Raw genomic sequence first — 20,308 nt, 5'->3', positions numbered from 1 at the left:
CCTCTATACCTCGTTTTGACTCAGCCTCAGCCTGCCAAGAACACAACCAAAACGCCCGACGGGCCGCAATTAGTGAAGCTGACAGGCGAGAACTAACTTGTCCGACATCCATAGAAGCCGTCCCTAAATACTAAGCCGATTCACAAATGTGATCAGTAAGAAGTATAAGCTGGTCTTTGGAAAGATCCTGATGTAGGCCTAACTTGAGCTGCTTTGCCCATGCAACTACAGCCTTGTTAACCCAAACTCCAACTAAAGCAGGTCTAAGCAATACCCCTGCTGCTGTATACATGGACTTTAGCATGACCTCCAGCTTACGTTCCAACGGGTCTTTAAGCTTCGTTGCAGCTGGGACTGGAATAGTTAACTTCTTTGAAAGTTTTGAAACAGAAGAATCCACTGCCGGTGAAGTTTCCCATTTAGTTGTCATAGCCTGTGGGAAAGGGTAGTTAGACAGAAATCGCTTTGGCACAGAAAAGCGTTTATCTGGATTTTGCCATGCTTCCGTTAACTGCTTATTAAGAGAATCTGAATAAGCAAAACACACAGTCACCCTTTGTCTCTTAGCAAATAAAACTTCATCCTTTGACAGAGGCTCCTCTGTCTCAGTGAAATATAGCACCTGACATACTGCCCTGATGAGATCATCAATGCCCGCACCATCAGTGACCTCACTATCTGACGCCTGGCCCAATTCACTTTCCTCCTCTTCCTCCTGAGATATCAGGTCTGGCATTTTATCGTCAGAATGTAACACCGAGAAAACCGGTAAACTGTGAGACAAATGATTACTACTCCTAGGATTTGTACTAATCATGGACTTTTGTAAACCCTACAAAGTTCTAGAATTATACTGAGCCCACTCTGGCTGCTCAGACGGCATAAACCTTGAATCAGACCTAAACGCCTCACGGTCTTTTCATGCAGCGGACAACTCTGACTTCAAATCTGCCATCACACCTGCCATCATCGCCCAAGGAGGATCAGGGCAGACATCCATATTTGGATCTGTATTTGCAAGACACACTGTGCAAGTGGAAGTTCCATCACGTAACACATTTTTATTTTGCATTAGCTTTACTCATCATGCACACAGACAGACAGTACAACAGTGAAACATAAGTCCGCACGGCTCAGTAAAAAAATTAAATGAAGTGTGTATAAAACCAAGGGCACCGCACTTGGTACACACTTAGTTGTTAAAGATGTGCTTCATTAAAGTTCCTACTAACACCCCTGCCCCCCTTTATTGGCCGTGTGTTGTAGGACTAACACCAAATTCCTGCAGGAAGAAGCAGGAAGTCATTAGAAAATGGCATATATACAGCAGACTATAATAGGTCTAAAACATATGTAAACACATCAAGCACCTTATCTAGGCTTAATAGCATGTATTAACCCTCATGGACACCTTCCCTTATTTGTGGGGATCACTGTACTTATCTAGGCTTAATAGCCTGTATTGTACAAGGGACTATTAGTACTGTCCCCCATCGCTATCTCCCCCTGAGCTAATGAGGCGAGTGGTGACAGCAACCCACGGCAGCAGTTGGAGCTGTCACGAAAACAGGAAGCGTGTGCGGCCCGCAGGCGAAATAAGGGAAGCAGTGACGGGCGGCCAGTGGCAGTGCTGGGAGAGCTGACCACGGATGCTATCCGGGGAGCAGCGGGTGCCCAGCGGCGGCGGTGTCGCTGACCACGGCTGGGCACTGGGGAGCGCTGATCTTTCTGTGAAACCATTAAGTCCCCACACATGGTGGGGCGGCAGCATGAGCTGACCGCCTTCCTACTCCCCTGGTAACAGCTGGTGCAATGGAGCGGCGGTAGTGTGAGCTGCTCCATCCCCCCGCTCTTTAAGTAAGTGTAATGTGGAGGCTCTGACGGGGCTTCTCTGTACAAGCTCTGTCCAGCTCCTTTGCAGCCTTAGGCTGAATCAGTTAACGCTGATTTAGGTCTATGGCGGGGCTCCTCGTTCTGAGCGCCGACAAGCCATTGCTGCACTCAGCAGCACCCATAATCCCGGACCCAAGCTTCTTAGCAAGCTAGGAAGGGACAGGGAATTAAAAAGAAAAAGTATTTTGAAAAATAAATGTAAAGTCTGTAGATCCCTCCAAACGTGCCTTTCCCTGGTGACGCACAAAAAACCACTGGAGCATCTTGCGAGTATGGAGGGGAAGGAGGGTTACTAATTTAAATATTTAAATGTGCTTATCCCTGCTAACGCCCCGTCCATATCCCAAGAGTACTCCAGTGACCCCTAGTGGATGAAAAAGAAAAAAAAATTGTAGCATTTCCCAATAAGATGATTAAACTCGTGAGTGATTTAATGAAACAGTCCATTATCAAATGATATAAGAATAAAAACGTACAGGTAAAGACTCCGGTTGCCACATTGTCCTGCAATTCTCGTTGTGTTCAGCTGCTGCTTGCTCCGAATAGGCCACTTCTGTGACAAATACAGATGCTCCAGTCCTTCTGCATAGACTGGGAGGAGCTTCAGTGTAAAAACAAAACAAAATATTAAATCAATAAGTAACTAACTACAAGAAAGCTGTATTTCATCTTCTTATGGTAAAGAAAGATGTAACCTCAAGAGCAAAACTCTCATTTTATGACATTTAACCTGCTCCCTTTCAGATCCCATGTATTAGGAGTAATCCACTGTTTAACAGTTTCTTTAGCACAGACAATAATAATACCATAGCCCAAAATATGCATATGTAACAGAAAAACAAAATAAAGGGACAACACTTACTTTCTGGTCTGCTCTCATTGGAGCTTCTCCCCTCTTCTGTTCTGATACTATTGTCTGTCCCATTCTCCTCTAAGATGCTCTCCTTTAGAATATTATGAAAGAAAAGAACAAATGAGCCCATAAAAATAGATAAGAAATTGGAAAAAATAAGATTTTAAACCTACCGGTAAATCTTTTTATCCTAGTCCGTAGAGGATGCTGGGGACTCCGTAAGGACCATGGGGTATAGACAGGCACCGCAGGAGACATGGGCACTATAAAGAACTTTAGAATGGGTGTGCTCTGGCTCCTCCCTCTATGCCCCTCCTCCAGACCTCAGTTAGAGAAACTGTGCCCAGAGGAGATGGACAATACGAGGAAAGTATTTTGTTAATCTAAGGGCAAGATTCATACCAGCCCACCCCATCCACACCGTATAACCTGGAATATACACAACCAGTTAACAGTATGTACAAAAAACAGTATCAGATAAAGACTGATCTCAACTGTAACATAACCCTTATGTAAGCAACAACTATACACAAGTCTTGCAGATTCAGTCCGCACTGGGACGGGCGCCCAGCATCCTCTACGGACTAGGAGAAAAAGATTTACCGGTAGGTTTAAAATCTTATTTTCTCTTACGTCCTAGAGGATGCTCGGGACTCCGTAAGGACCATGGGGTTTATACCAAAGCTCCAGACCGGGCGGGAGAGTGAGGACGATTCTGTAGCACCGACTGAGCAAACGCAAGGTCCTCATCCGCCAGGGTATCAAACTTATAGAACTTTGCAAAAGTGTTTGAACCTGACCATGTAGCTGCTCGGCAAAGCTGTAAAGCCGAGACGCCTCGGGCAGCCGCCCAAGAAGAGGCCACCTTCCTAGTGGAATGGGCTTTTACCGAATTCGTTAACGGCAATCCTGCCGTAGAATGAGCTTGCTGAATCGTGTTACAGATCCAGCGAGCAATAGTCTGCTTTGAAGCAGGAGCGTCAACTTTGTTGGCTGCATACAGGACAAACAGTGCTTCTGTTTTCCTAACTCAAGCCGTCCTGGCTACATAGATTTTTAAGGCCCTGACTACATCCAGGGACTTGGAATCCTCAAAGTCACTCGTAGCCACAGGCACCACAATAGGTTGGTTCGTATGAAATGAAGAAACCACCTTAGGCAGAAATTGAGGACGAGTCCTCAACTCTGCTCTATCCACATGGAAGGTCAAATAGGGGCTCTTGTGAGACAAGGCCGCCAAGTCGGACACCCGCCTTGCAGATGCCAAGGCCAACAACATGACCACCTTCCAAGTGAGAAATTTCAATTCAACCGTTTGAAGAGGTTCAAACCAGGGAGACTTCAGGAACTGTAACACCACGTTAAGGTCCCAAGGTGCCACTGGGGGCACAAAAGGAGGCTGGATGTGCAGTACTCTCTTTACAAAAGTCTGGACTTCTGGGAGAGAAGCCAATTCCTTCTGAAAGAAAATAGACAGGGCCGAAATCTGTACATTAATGGAGCCTAATTTTAGGCCCATATCCACTCCTGTCTGTAGAAAGTGGAGAAAACGGCCCAGATGGAAATCTTCCGTAGGAGCATTCTTGGCTTCACACCAAGAAACATACTTCCTCCAGATACGGTGATAATGTTTTGCCGTCACCTCCTTCCTAGCCTTTATCAGAGTAGGGATGACTTCCTCCGGAATACCTTTCCCAGCAAGGATTCGGCGTTCAACCGCCATGCCGTCAAACGTAACCGCGGTAAGTCTTGGAACACGCAGGGCCCCTGTTGTAACAGGTCCTCCCTGAGAGGAAGAGGCCATGGATCTTCTGTGAGCATCTCCTGAAGATCTGAATACCAGGCCCTTCGAGGCCAATCTGGAACAATGAGTATTGTTTTCACCCTTTTTTGTCTTATGATTCTCAATATTTTTGAGATGAGAGAAAGAGGGGGGAACACATAGACCGACTGAAACACCCAAGGTGTCACCAGGGCGTCCACCGCTACTGCCTGAGGGTCCCTTGACCTGGCACAATACCTCCGAAGCTTCTTGTTGATGCGTGACGCCATCATGTCTATGTGAGGAATTCCCCAAAGACTTGTTATCTCTGTAAAAACTTCTTGATGAAGTCCCCACTCTCCTGGATGGCGATCGTGTCTGCTGAGGAAGTTTGCTTCCCAGTTGTCCACTCCCGGAATGAAGACCGCTGACAGAGCGCTTACGTGATTTTCCGCCCAGCGAAGAATCCTGGTGGCTTCCGCCTCTGCTCCTTGTCCCGCCTTGGCGGTTTACATGAGCCACGGCTGTGACGTTGTCTGATTGAATCAGAACCGGTAGGTCGCGAAGAAGATCCTCCGCTTGTCGTAGGCCGTTGTATATGGCCCTCAATTCCAGTACGTTGATGTGTAGACAAGCCTCCTGGCTTGACCATAGCCCCTGAAAATTTCTTCCTTGTGTGACTGCTCCCCATCCTCGGAGGCTCGCGTCCGTGGTCACCAGAACCCAATCCAGAATGCCGAACCTGCGACCCTCTAGAAGGTGAGCACTTTGCAGCCACCACAGGAGAGACACCCTGGACCGGGGGGACAGGCTTATCTTCTGATGTATTAGTAGATGGGACCCGGACCACTTGTCCAGGAGGTCCCACTGAAACGTCCTTGCATGAAACCTGCCGAAGGGGATGGCCTCGTAGGCTGCCACCATTTTCCCCAGAACTCGAGTGCATTGTTGAACAGACACTCTTTTTGGTTTTAGCAAGTCTGTGACCATGTTCTGGAGGTCCTGGGCTATTTCCATCGGGAGAAAAACCCTCTTCTGTTCCGTGTCCAGAATCATGCCTAGGAATGATAGTCGGGTCGTTGGAATCAATTGTGACTTTGGCAGATTGAGAATCCAACCGTGTTGTTGTAGCACTCTCAGGGAGAGCGACACGCTCTTCTGCAATTGATCTCTCGATCAATTGATCTCAGGAGATCGTCCAAGTATGGGATAATTGTGACTCCCTGCCTGCGATTCCATCTTGAATTTAAACTCTCTCAAGTACAGGTTTAGGGATTTTAGATTTAAAATGGGTCTGACCGAACCATCCGGCTTCGGGACCATGAACAGGGTCGAATAGTACCCTTTCCCCTGTTGGACTAGGGGAACCTTGACAATCACTTGCTGTTGATACAGCTTTTGAATTGCAGCGAACACTACTTCCCTCTCTGGGGGAGAAGCTGGCAAGGCCGACTAGAAAAATCGGCGAGGGGGCACCTCTTCGAATTCCAGTTTGTAGACTTAGTATACAATATCCATCGCCCAAGGATCCACGTCTGACAGAACCCAGACCTGGCTGAAGAGTCGAAGACGTGCCCCCACCGGTGCGTACTCCCTCAGTGGAGCCCCAGCGTCATGCGGTGGATTTAGTAGAAGCCGGGGAGGACTTCTGCTCCTGGGAACTAGCCGTAGCAGGCATTCTTTTCCCTCTACCCTTACCTCTGGCGAGGAAAGATGAGCCCCGACCTCTTCTGGACTTACGCGACCGAAAGGACTGCATCTGATGCTGTGGAGTTTTCTTTTGCTGTGGGGGAACAAAAGGCAAAAAGGTAGATTTACCCGCGGTAGCTGTGGCAACCAGGTCCGCGAGACCTTCCCCAAATAAAACTTCACCTTTGTATGGCAAAACCTCCATATGTTTCTTTAAGTCGGCATCACCCGTCCATTGGCGAGTCCACAGGGCGCGCCTAGCAGAAACCGCCATGGCGTTGGCTCTCGAACCCAGCAGCCCAACGTCTCTTTGAGCATCCCTCATATATAAGACTGCGTCTTTAATGTGGCCTAAGGTTAATAAATTGGTATCCCTATCTAGGGTATCAAGGTCAGCTGACAAGGTATTTGTCCAAGCTGCAACTGCACTACACACCCATGCCGATGCTATTGCCGGTCTGAGCAAAGCACCTGTATGCGCATAAATAGACTTTAAAGTAGTTTCCTGCCTGCGATCAGCAGGATCTTTGAGGGCTGCCGTGTCCAGAGACGGTAGCGCCACTTTCTTTGACAGGCATGTTAAAGCCTTGTCCACCCTGGGTGAGGATTCCCAACGTACCCTGTCCCGTGCAGGGAAAGGATATGCCATAAGAATCCTCTTGGGAATTTGCAGTTTTTTATCAGGAGTTTCCCAAGTCTTTTCAAATAACTCGTTAAGCTCATGGGATGGGGGAAAGGTTACCTCAGGTTTCTTTTCCTTATACATGCACACCCTCGTGTCAGGGACCGAGGGGTCATCTGTGATATGCAAAACCTCTTTTATTGCAATAATCACATAATGAATACTTTTTGCCACCCTCGGGTGCAACCTCGCTTCATCGTAGTCGACACTGGAGTCAGAGTCCGTGTCGGTATCAGTGTCTGCTATCTGGGATAGGGGACGTTTTTAAGACCCAGAAGGGCCCGGTGACCCAGCCGAAGCCGTGAATTGACTCCCTGCTCTTTCCCTGGACTCTGCTTTGTCCAATCTCTTATGTAATAAGGTCACATTTGCATTTAAAACATTCCACATGTCCATCCAATCATGAGTCGGCGTTGCCGACGGCGACACCACAATCATCTGCTCCACCTCCTCCTTAGCTGAGCCTTCCGCATCAGACATGCCGACACACTCGTACCGACACCCCCACACACACAGGGATATAGTTATAAGGAGACAGTTCCCCAATAAGGCCTTTTGGAGAGACAGATAGAGAGTATGCCAGCACAACTGACACTGGAAAATAATGTCCCAGATAATAGCGCTTTTATATTAAATTACTGTGTAATACACTCACTGAGCCTTACAAGTGCCCCCCCTCCTCTTTTCAGCCCTGTGTCACCGTGTTCAGCAGGGGAGAGACCGGGGAGCCAGCTTCTCTGGAGATCTCTGTGGAGAAAATGGCGCTGGTTAGTGCTGAGAGACCAAGCTCCGCCCCCTCCAGCGGCAGGCTTCGGTCCTGCTCAAAATATCTCAAACTGGCGGGGGATTGAAAGAAATACTGCCTCCGCAGTATCTATGCCAGATATAGAGGCTTTATTGCTGCCCAGGGCGCCCCCCCTGCGCCCTGCACCCATCTGTGCCCGCTAGTGTGTGTGTTGTTTTGGGAGCAATGGCTGCGCGCTTACCTCAGTGAAGATCTGAAGTCTTCTACCGCCTTGAAGTCTTCTTTTCTTCTTATACTCACCCGGCTTCTATCTTCCGGCTCTGCGAGGAGGACGGCGGCGCGGCTCCGGGACGAACAGCAAGAGGAGACCTGCGTTCCGACTTCCTCTGGAGCTAATGGTGTCCAGTAGCCTAAGAAGCAGGGCCTATCACTTAAGTAGGTCTGCTTCTCTCTCCTCAGTCCCACGATGCAGGGAGCCTGTTGCCAGCAGTGCTCCCTGAAAATAAAAAACCTAACAAAATTCTTTATCAGAGAAACTCAGGAGAGCTCCCCTGTAGTGCACCCAATCTCCTCTGGGCACAGGATCTAACGGAGATCTGGAGGAGGGGCATAGAGGGAGGAGCCAGAGCACACCCATTCTAAAGTTCTTTATAGTGCCCATGTCTCCTGCGGAGCCCGTCTATACCCCATGGTCCTTACAGAGTCCCCAGCATCCTCTAGGACGTAAGAGAAAATAGTTTAACTTCAAATGTCAAAATACTGTAAAATGGTATGCTGACAGATGTAGTTCTTTAAAAGTTTGTAGAGACACAAGCTGACTACCCATAAATGCTTTTTGTTGGGTAATATTATAATAACCAGCAATAATGTACATGGATTCCATCTTTTAACACATCTCTCCCATGCATAACATTTGGCCCTGTCAGTGAAGAGGAAGAGTTGGGATACTCACAACACTGCTTACTCTAGTGAACACATCCCTGACATCACGGGTTGGTTGCTTGGAACGCTTCCGGAGTGACTGGCTGTAGCTGTCAACGCGTCGTTGTACAGCTGCAGTCTGTGTTCTGGTAAGGGTCGACAAAATGAAGACATTGTCTTCTGTGGAACTTTGGTCATCAATTAGTGGAGAAAGACCAGCATCCTGCAGCCAATTGGCTTCTGCCTCTCCCTCTAAAATAAGAAAGAATCACTAATGTAGGTCTTTACACAATTTGACACCTTCAGAATTGGTCAAACCTAGGTTACACACATGGAGTAAGAGATTCCATAAAAACACAGCTTACTTTCATTTTTTTTTCCTTTCTCTTATGATAAATACTGTACAGGTACTACTTCTTTATACTATTTTCCATACCCCCTATAACACCATCTTTGCTTAGCATGAAGTAAATTCTCTGCACAAAAGTGCATGGAAATCTACTTATCCTTTAGAAGTCTCCACTAAAAGAGCAGACTAGACGGCCAAATGGTTCTTATCTGCAGTCAAATTCTATGTTTCTTTCTCTACACAAGTGGTTCTCAAATGGTGTGCCTAGGTACCATGGGGTGCCTTGGGACACTTGCAGGGGTGCCCTGGGTTGGTGGTCCAGTACCAATTCAAATTATTTATGGTCAATGTAATAGGCAAAACCAGTGCTGGTGGCTGTCAATCATAAAATATGTGGACAAACATAAGCATATCTTGTCCCTCACCACACAATTGAACCTAATGATGACATATAAACACAATTTACTTAATTTAATATTTTTTTCTACATTTCTCAATAAGAAACTTTTTTGCCTAGGGGTGTCATAAAAAAATTCTGATGCTCTAGGGAGCCGTGATTCAAAAACATTTTGGAACCACTGCTATTAATACTGTTGACCTATTTGAATTTTATTGTCCTATCAATCTTGTCTCTTCTCACCTCTAAGCAATACACCTTCAGTTATTTTCCTGATATGATTTGTTATGCAGCCTGTGCACAAGTTTTGTATCCCTTCTTTGAATGTCTATTATGACAGTTGCAATTTAATTATTTTTGTGGATGCTATTTTTGAGGGCATTGTAATAATTCAAGGATGACAACACAAAAAGTGTTATTTGAAGCATATCCCCTGAATGATACAGATTTAAATCTATAAATATTACTTATTTAGAAAAATGAGGACATGGTGAATTGAATGATAGAAAATATTCAGGTATACCAGGCCTAGTTTTCACACCGTAGCTTAATTTTGTAGATTAGCACCATAATGTATAAGTAAAATAATAAAATAAATAAATGTACACAAAGTTCCAAGAGAAACAAAAATAAGAATTTACTCACCGGTAATTCTATTTCTCGTAGTCCGTAGTGGATGCTGGGAACTCCGTAAGGACCATGGGGAATAGCGGGCTCCGAAGGAGGCTGGGCACTCTAGAAAGATCTTAGACTACCTGGTGTGCACTGGCTCCTCCCACTATGACCCTCCTCCAAGCCTCAGTTAGGTACTGTGCCCGGACGAGCGTACACAATAAGGAAGGATTTTGAATCCCGGGTAAGACTCATACCAGCCACACCAATCACACCGTCCAACTCGTGATATGAAACACAGTTAACAGTATGAAACAATAGAGCCTCTCAACAGATGGCTCAACAATAACCCGATTTAGTTAACAATAACTATGTACAAGTATTGCAGATAAACCGCACTTGGGATGGGCGCCCAGCATCCACTACGGACTACGAGAAATAGAATTACCGGTGAGTAAATTCTTATTTTCTCTAACGTCCTAGTGGATGCTGGGAACTCCGTAAGGACCATGGGGATTATACCAAAGCTCCCAAACGGGCGGGAGAGTGCGGATGACTCTGCAGCACTGAATGAGAGAACTCCAGGTCCTCCTCAGCCAGGGTATCAAATTTGTAGAATTTTGCAAACGTGTTTGCCCCTGACCAAGTAGCTGCTCGGCAAAGTTGTAAAGCCGAGACCTCTCGGGCAGCCGCCCAAGATGAGCCCACCTTCCTTGTGGAATGGGCATTGACAGATTTTGGCTGTGGCAGGCCTGCCACAGTATGTGCAAGCTGAATTGTACTACAAATCCAACGAGCAATAGTCTGCTTAGAAGCAGGAGCACCCAGCTTGTTAGGTGCATATAGGATAAACAGCGAGTCAGATTTTCTGACTCTAGCCGTTCTGGAAACATATATTTTCAGTGCCCTGACAACGTCTAGCAACTTGGAGTCCTCCAAGTCCCTAGTAGCCTAGGCACCACAATAGGCTGGTTCAGGTGAAACGCTGACACCACCTTTGGGAGAAACTGGGGACGAGTCCTCAATTCTGCCCTATCCATATGGAAAATCAAATAAGGGCTTTTACAAGACAAAGCCGCCAACTTTGATACTCGCCTGGCAGAAGCCAAGGCCAATAACATAACCACCTTCCACGTGAGATATTTCAGATCCACGGTTTTTAGTGGTTCAAACCAATGTGATTTTAAGAAACTCAACACCACGTTGAGATCCCAAGGTGCCACAGGAGGCACAAACGGGGGCTGACTCTGCAGCACTCCTTTTATAAATGTCTGAACTTCAGGTACTGAAGCTAGTTCTTTTTGAAAGAAAATCGACAGAGCCGAGATCTGTACCTTAATGGAACCCAATTTAAGGCCCATAGTCACTCCTGCTTGCAGGAAATGCAGAAATCGACCTAGTTGAAATTCCTCTGTTGGGGCCCTTTCGGCCTCACACCATGCAACATATTTTCGCCATATGCGGTGATAATGAGTTGCTGTAACCTCTTTCCTGGCTTTAGTAAGCGTAGGAATGACTTCCTCCGGAATGCCCTTTTCCTTCAGGATCCGGCGTTCAACCGCCATGCCGACAAACGCAGCCGCGGTAAGTCTTGGAACAGACAGGGCCCCTGCTGCCGCAGGTCCTGTCTGAGTGGCAGAGGCCATGGGTCCTCTGATATAAATTCTTGAAGTTCTGGGTACCAAGCTCTTCTTGGCCATCCACGAGTATCGTTCTTACTCCTCGCCTTCTTATTATTCTCAGTACCTTTGGTATGAGAGGCAGAGGGGAGAACACATAAACCGACTGGTACACCCACGGTGTTACCAGAGCGTCCATAGCTATCGCCTGAGGGTCCCTTGACCCGGTGCAATATCTTTTATAGCTTTTTGTTGAGGCGGGACGCCATCATGTCCACCTGTGGCCTTTCCCAATGGTGTACAATCCTATTGGAAGACTTCTGGAGGAAGTCCCCATTCTCCCGGGTGGAGGTTGTGTCTGTTGAGAAGATCTGCTTCCCAGTTGTCCACTCCGGGAATGAACACTGCTGACAGTGCTAACACATGATTTTCCGCTATCGGAGAATCCTTGTGGCTTCTGCCATCGCCATCCTGCTTCTTGTGCCGCCCTGTTGGTTTACATGGGCGACTGCCGTGATGTTGTCTGATTGGATCAGTACCGGCTGGTTTTGAAGCAGAGGCCTTGCCGGCCTCAGGGCATTGTAAATGGCCCTCAGGTCCAGAATATTTATGTGTAGGGAAATAACCTGACTTGACCAAAGTCCCTGGAAATTTCTTCCCTGTGTGACTGCCTCCCAGCCTCAAAGGCTGGAATCCATGGTCACTAGGACCTAGTCCTGTATGCCGAACCTGCGGCCCTCTTGAAGATGGGCACTCTGCAGCCACCACAGTAGAGATACCCTGGTCCTTGGAGACAGGGTTATCAGCCTATGCATCGGAAGATGCGATCCGGACCACTTGTCCAACAGGTCCCTCTGAAAAGTTCTTGTATGGAACCTGCCTAATGGGATTGCTTCGTAGGAAGCTACCATTTTTCCCAGGACTCGCGTGCAATGATGCACCGCTACCTATTTTGGCTTCAGGAGGTCTCTGACTAGAGATGACAACTCCTTGGCTTTCTCCTCCGGGAGAAACACTATTTCTGGTTTATGTCCAGAACCATCCCCAGGAACAGTAGACGTGTCATAGGAACCAGCTGTGACTTTGGACTGTTTAGAATCCAACCATGCTGTTGTAGCACTTTCCAAAATAGTGCTACCCCGACTACCAACTGCTCCTTGGACCTCGCCCTTATAACGAGATTGTCCAAGTACGGGATAATTACAACTCCCTTTTTTTTGAAGGAGTATCAACATTTCGGCCATTACCTTGATAAAACACCCTCGGTGCCATGTACAGTCCAAACGGCAGTGTCTGGACTTGGTAATGGTAATCCTGTACCACAAATCTGAGGTACTCCTGGCGAGGATGGTAAATGGGGACATGCAGGTAAGCATCCTTGATGTCCCAGGATACCATGTAATCCCCCTCGTCCAGGCTTGGAATAACCGCCCTGAGCGATTCCATCTTGAACTTGAATTTTTGTGTTCAAGGATTTTAAATATAAAATGGGTCACACCGAACCATGCGGTTTCGGTACCCCAACCCGTGTGGAATAGTAACCCCGTCCTTGTTGAAGTAGGGGCACCTTGAGTATTACCTGCTGGGAATACCGCTTATTAATTGCCTCTAGCACAGCCTCCCTGCCTGAGGGAGTTGTCAGCAAGGCATATTTTAGGAAACGGCTGGGGGGAGACATCTCGAATTCCAGCTTGTACCCCTGAAATACTACTTGAAAGAAACAGGGATCCACCTGTGAGCGAGCCCACTAATTGCTGAAATTTTTGAGACGGCCCCCCACCGTACCTGGCTACACCTGTGGAGCACCCGCGTCATGGTGTGGCCTCACAGGAGGCGGGGGAAGAATCTTGATTCTGGGAACAGGCTGACTGGTGCAGCTTTTTCCCCTCTACCCTTGTCTCTGTACAGAAAGGAAGCGCCATTTGACCCGCTTGCTTTTCTGAAGCCGAAAGGACTGTACCTTTGTCTGTGAGGAAACCTGAGGTAAAATTATTTCTTCCCAGCAGTTGCTGTGGATACGAGGTCCCAGAGACCATCCCCAAATAATTCCTCACCCTTATAAGGCTCCCTATGCGCTTTTTAAGTCAGCATCACCTGTCCAGTGACAGGTCTCTAATACCCTCCTGACAGAATGGACATTACATTTATTTTGGATGCCAGCCGGCAAAATATCCCTCTGTGCATCCCCCATATATAAGACGACGTCTTTAATATGTTTTTATGTTTGCCAACTAGTATCCCTGTTTGACAGGGTCACCGACCACGCTGCAGCAGCACTATCTGCAGGTCTCAGTCTAGTACCTGAGTGTGTAAATACAGACTTCAGGATAGCCTCCTGTTTTTTATCAACAGGTACCTATTAAAGTGGCCGTATCCTAAGACGGCAGTGCCACCTTTTTTGACAAACGTGTGAGCGCATTATCCACCCTAGGGGATATCTCCCAGCGTAACTTATCCACCTGGCGGGAAAGGGTACGCCATCAGTAACTTTTTATAAATTACCAGTTTCTTAACGGGGGAACCCACGCTTTCACACACTTCATTTATTCATCTGATGGGGGAACAAAACACTGCCTGTTTTTTCTCCCCAAACCTAAAACCCATTTTTAGAGGTGCTTGGGTTAAAGTCAGAAATGTATAACACATTTTTTATTGCCGGGATCACGTCACGGATGTTCCTAGTGGATTGTGTATATGTCTCCACCTTGTCGACACTGGAGTCAGGCTCCGTGTCGACATCTGTGTCTGCCATCTGTTAATACCTTTCACCTATCCATCCACTCTGGTGTCGGCCCCACAGGGGGCGACATCACATATATCGGCCTCTGTTCTGTCACCATATAAGCCTCCTCATTCAACATGTCGACACAGCCGTACCGACACACCGCAGACACACAGGGAATGCTCTAAACGAGGACAGGACCCACAAAAGCCCTTTGGGGGGACAGAGTAAGAGTATGCCAGCACACACCAGAGCGCTATATATATACAGGGACTAACTGAGTTATGTCCCTAATAGCTTTTATATAATATACTGTATACAGTGCCAATTTTAATGCCCCCCCCTCTCTTTTCCCTCTTACTGTACTGTAGAATTGCAGGGAAGAGCCAGGGAGCTTCCCTCCAGCCGAGCTGTGAGGGAAAAATGGCGCCAGTGTGCTGAGGAGATAGGCTCCGCCCCTTTTTCGCGGCCTATTCTCCCGTTTTTTATGGAATTCTGGCAGGGGTATTTACCTCATATATAGCCCCTGGGGCCATATATTGAGGTATTTTAGCCAGCCAAGGTGTTTTTATTGCTGCCTCAGGGCGCCCCCCCCAGCGCCCTGCACCCTCAGTGACCGGAGTGTGAAGTGTGTGAGAGGAGCAATGGCGCACAGCTGCAGTGCTGTGCGCTACCTTGGTGAAGACAGAGTCTTCATGCCGCCGATTTTCCGGACCATCTTCTTGCTTCTGGCTCTGTAAGGGGGACGGCGGCGCGGCTCCGGGACCGAACATCAAGGCTGGGCCTGCGGTCGATCCCTCTGGAGCTAATGGTGTCCAGTAGCCTAAGAAGCCCAATCCGGCTGCAAGCAGGCGAGTTCGCTTCTTCTCCCCTTAGTCCCTCGCTGCAGTGAGCCTGTTGCCAGCAGGTCTCACTGAAAATAACAAATTCTAAGACTATAACTTTCTAAGAGCTCAGGAGAGCCCCTAGTGTGCATCCAACCTCGGCCGGGCACGAAATCTAACTGAGGCTTGGAGGAGGGTCATAGTGGGAGGAGCCAGTGCACACCAGGTAGTCTAAGATCTTTCTAGAGTGCCCAGCCTCCTTCGGAGCCCGCTATTCCCCATGGTCCTTACGGAGTTCCCAGCATCCACTAGGACGTTAGAGAAATGATGATTCACTTTACTAACGCATGCTCTAGTATGAATATATTACAGGTTGAGTCTCCCTTATCCAAAATGCTTGGGACCAGAGGTATTTTGGATATGGGATTTTTCCGTATTTTGGAATAATTGCATACCATAATGAGATATCATGGTGATGGGACCTAAATATAAGCACAGAATGCATTTATGTTACATATACACCTTATACACACAGCCTGAAGGTCATTTTAGCCAATATTTTTAATAACTTTGTGCATTAAACAAAGTGTGTGTACATTCACACAATTCATTTATGTTTCATATACACCTTATACACACAGCCTGAAGGTCATTTAATACAATATTTTTAATAGCTTTGTGTATTAAACAAAGTTTGTGTACATTGAGCCATCAGAAAACAAAGTTTTCACTATCTCACTCTCACTCAAAAAACTCCGTATTTCGGAATATTCCGTATTTCGGAATATTTGGATATGGGATACTCAACCTGTAATGCATATTAATACAGTGTATTCCGTTTTTATCACTTGCCTTTTTTTTGGGTACTTGAAAACAGCAAAGTAAAAGATAGTAAGAAAAGGGATGAAAAGGAGAAATTGGGATAACAAAATTGATAAACGCTACTTTCTTGTTAGGGTTAATTTGTAGCTTGTGAAAGACCTGCAACTTAATGAGAAATACCAAGACATAACATACTCATTCCCAATGCAAAACTAATACAACAGATATGACAACTGATAATTAGATTATGTAATCCCAATCCATTCTAGTGTGACAAATATATAATGAGAGGTTGGTAATGCTACATGTTGCCTATACTTGACCCTAGCTATGGCTTTCACGTCAGTGGAAATCAACACAGGGATTGCTGACGACATCACTGATGCACAAATGGATTTGTGCACCAGTGATATAATGAATCAGCTAAATCCAAAACAGTTTATACTGTAATAACCTAAAAAATATTCTACAATTGTAGTCTTAAATGCCTTGCATGGGCGTTAACAAAACTTAACTATATCAATTATTTTTTATTTTAATTGCTTCAGTAGAATGGAGCAAGATTAAATACAATGTCATTTACCTTCTGGGGTGCTGGGCTCAGAGGAGCTGCTCTCATACCCATCAGATGCACGCATCTGTTTGATGTTTTCCACCTCCAGCCAAAAGTCCTTCATTGAAAGAGGGTCAGAATTTTTCCTGGAGCACAAGCTGGCTGCGGGCTGGTTCATTTTGCAAGGGCAAGACCGCAGGCTGAGAGAGACATAAATGAGAAATAAGGACATGAGCACATAGGGAACACAAGTATCTTGGTTTTATTACTAGCATGTAGGAAAGTCTAAGCCCTGCATTCACAGCGGGCAACTGTGTGGGCATACAAATCAAGGCAAACTGGCGTTTTGCATTCAGAATTTCATGTAACATTGGATAAATAGTTGGCAACATGTTAAAAGGAACTTAATATAATATATTTTGATGTTTTGTATTATTTTTTTTTTTTAAACTTTATTGCTCTTAAGAGTCAAATAACAAAATAGACCCATATCATTTCTATACACATAAAACAATATCTCAGAAGAATAATCCGCATCTTGAAAAGTGATCGTGCTGAGATCCTGTTTTACAGGACATGCCCAAATCATGGAATTGTCCCTTAAGTTCATGGTTAAGGCTAGAATCAAGTTGGAAAAAGGACCTCTGATGTCACCAGGGAGAGGGGCCATGGCCGAACAAGGTACCCACATCGCTCGCCACACTTCTGGCACGGTGGCGCGCTTCGCTAGCCCCAGGTTACTAAAGGGAGTAGTTGGTGGCGTGGATAGTGACAGAACCATCCCGCTGTCTTAGCTCCTCCCCCTGATGTCAGAGGTCCTTTAGCCCACTTGATTCTAGCATCTACCTTAAATTCATTTGTTCACTTCCTGCATAGTTACTTCAGAAGGAGGTGATTAATCATCCTTCAGTATTCAATAACCTGATTCCTTCTTACTTCAAAACGGAAATCCGATTCTAATCTACATCAACACTACAGCACTGCAAAAGTTCGAAAACAATATCAAATACCTGCAGACACACAACACTCTAGTACAACAAAATAAATTAAATGTTATGGGAGGAACTGTGGAACCAACGTCTATTTTTTCTGTTTAGAGCAGTGATTCCTAAACTTGGGGGTCTATTTACTAAGCCTTGGAGAGAGATAAAATGGAGAGATAAAACTACCAGCCAATCAGCTCTTAACTGCCATGTTACAGGCTGTGTTTGAAAAATGTCAGGAGCTGGTTGGTTGGTACTTTCTCTCTCTCCAAGGCTTAGGAAATAGAACTCTAGGTCCTCAAGGACCCACTGGTTTAGAGCAACACTAGTCCAGTGTCTGTGCATTACAGTTTGTGTCATCTGAGATGTACAAACTGGTCCCATGAGTCATAACTAATGAATACAGTTCAACGGACACAACCTTTCAATGCTGTGACTCTCAACACGCAAATGTAATTATGTAGTATTTATGTCAATGTTGTACAACAAAAGGTGACTGTAAAGAGCACCATCTTTAGATATATTTTTCAAAGAAATATAGGGAGAAAACCACATGAGATGATCAATAACCAGCAAGTTAGATTATCGTCTACATATGGCTCTGTCACTTCAAGCTAGAGTACTGAGCATCAAGACAATAAGCACTTGATGCTTGAACAAATTAGACCATTATGTATGAAGGCAGTAAGCCCAGTGACATCCTCAAGGTTACTGACCTTTTTCAGCCTAGACTTTATATTATGTCTGAGAGGCAGCCTTCAGGAACATTTACTAAATCACTTGTTCCCTTTTTTATTATTTAGTGTAAAGCTATAAGAATAAATTATAAGAATAAGGGGGGCATGTACTTCTCTTAGGTGCAAACATGTTTTTATTAGAGATGTGCAGCGGGCATTTTTCGCGTTTTGTGTTTTGGATTCGGGTCCGCGGTCGTGTTTTGGATTCGGACGCGTTTTGGCAAAACCACCCTTTTGGGTTTTGGATTCGGAAGTGTTTTGGATTCGGGTGATTTTTAAAAAAACCTCAAAAACAGCTAAAATAAAAGAATTTGGGGGTAATTTTGATCCTATAGTATTATTAAGCTCAATAACCATAATTTCCACTCATTTCCAGTCTATTCTGAACACCTCACAATATTATTTTTAGTCCTAAAATTTGCACCGAGGTCGCTGGATGACTAAGCTAAGCGACCCAAATGGGCGGAACAAACACCTGGCCCATCTAGGAGTGGCACTGCAGTGTCAGACAGGATGGCACTTAAAAAAATAGTCCCCAAACAGCACATAATGCAAAGATAAATAAAAAAAGAGGTGCAAGATGGAATTGTCCTTGGGCCCTCCCACCCACCCTTATGTTGTATAAACAGGACATGCACACTTTAACAAACCAATCATTTCAGCGACAGGGTCTGCCACACGACTGTGGCTGAAATGACTGGTTGGTTTGGGCCCCCACCAAAAAAGAAGCAATCAATCTCTCCTTGCACAAACTGGCTCTACAGAGGCAAGATGTCCACCTCATCATCATCCTCCGATTCCTCACCCCTTTCACTGTGTACATCCTCCTCCTCACAGAGTATTAATTCGTCCTCACTGGAATCCACCATCACAGGTCCCTTTGTACTTTCTGGAGGCAATTGCTGATAAATGTCTCCACGGAGGAATTTATAATTCATTTTGATGAACATCATCTTCTCCACATTTTCTGGAAGTAACCTCCTACGCCGATCGCTGACAAGCTGACCGGCTGAACTAAACACTCTTTTGGAGTACACACTGAAGGGGGGGCAACTTAGGTAAAATAAATCCAGTTTGTGCAAGCGCCTCCAAATTGCCTCTTTTTCCTGCCAGTATACGTACGGACTGTCTGACATGCCTACTTGGATGCTGTCACTCATATAATCCTCCACCATTCTTTCAATGGTGACAGAATCATATGCAGTGACAGTAGACATGTCAGTAATCGTTAGCAGGTCCTTCAATCCGGACCAGATGTAAGCACTTGCTCCTGACTGCCCTGCATCACCGCCAGCGGGTGGGTTTGGAAATTTTATCCTTTTCCTGGCAGCTCCAGTGGCGGTAGAAAATGAAGGAGGAGCTGTTGGCGGGTCACGTTCCGCCTGACTTGACAATTGTCTCACCAGCAGGTCTTTGAACATCTGCAGACTTGTGTCTGCCGGAAAGAGAGATACAACGTAGGATTTAAACCTAGGATCGAGCACGGTGGCCAAAATGTAGTGCTCTTATTTCAACAGATTGACCACCCGTGAATCCTGGTTACGCGAATGAAGGGCTCCATCCACAAGTCCCACATGCCTAGCGGAATCGCTCCGTTTTAGCTCCTCCTTCAATCTCTCCAGCATCCTCCTCAGCGCCAGGAACACCCATATCCTCATCCTGGTGTACTTCAACAGTGACATCTTCAATTTGAATATCAGGAACTGGACTGTTGGTGCTCCTTCCAGCACTTGCAAGGGGCAGAGGCGGAACTACCGGCAGTGCAAGCAGTGCGTTGCACTGGGGCCCGCCTCTGTTCAGGGGCCCAAGCATGTAATGAGTCAAACTGACTCATTACATGCCGCTGTGCGCTGCGGGCAACCGCTGCCCGCAGCGCACAGCCGCCCGGAGAGAGAGGAGAGGAGCGGCGCGCACTGCAGCGGTACCGGGTAAGGTGGAGGACGGAGGTGAAGGAGGGAGCCGCAGCAGCGCTTTGTTACTGGTGGAGGCGCTGCTGCTGCTGCTCCTCTGCTTCACTATAGGCTGTCTCTGAGAACAGCCTATAGTGAAGCAGAGGGGCAGCAGCAGCAGCGCCTCCACCAATAACACAGCGCTGCTGCGGCTCCCTCCTCCACCTCCCTCCTCCTTCTTCTCTACTGCCCGGGA

General features: G+C 46.4%; 1 protein-coding gene across 6 annotated transcripts in view; it reads right to left on the bottom strand.

The window, feature by feature from the left end:
- The window catches only part of ARHGAP40 (Rho GTPase activating protein 40), a 157,986-nt gene that overhangs the window by 37,892 nt on the left and 99,786 nt on the right, over positions 1-20,308 (bottom strand). For all 6 annotated transcript variants that reach the window (XM_063960264.1, XM_063960261.1, XM_063960262.1 and 3 more), the window contains 4 exons: positions 16,474-16,643; positions 8,577-8,797; positions 2,756-2,837; positions 2,370-2,494 (listed from right to left, as the gene is read on the bottom strand). In XM_063960264.1, the coding sequence (XP_063816334.1) occupies positions 2,370-2,494; positions 2,756-2,837; positions 8,577-8,797; positions 16,474-16,621 (576 nt within the window). In that variant the 5' untranslated portion in view covers positions 16,622-16,643. The remainder of the gene's footprint in view (positions 1-2,369; positions 2,495-2,755; positions 2,838-8,576; positions 8,798-16,473; positions 16,644-20,308) is intronic.

The sequence above is a fragment of the Pseudophryne corroboree genome, chromosome 3, assembly GCF_028390025.1.
Source record: "Pseudophryne corroboree isolate aPseCor3 chromosome 3, aPseCor3.hap2, whole genome shotgun sequence".
Classification (NCBI taxonomy): domain Eukaryota; kingdom Metazoa; phylum Chordata; class Amphibia; order Anura; family Myobatrachidae; genus Pseudophryne; species Pseudophryne corroboree.
This window is presented reverse-complemented; position numbering and strand designations above follow the sequence as displayed.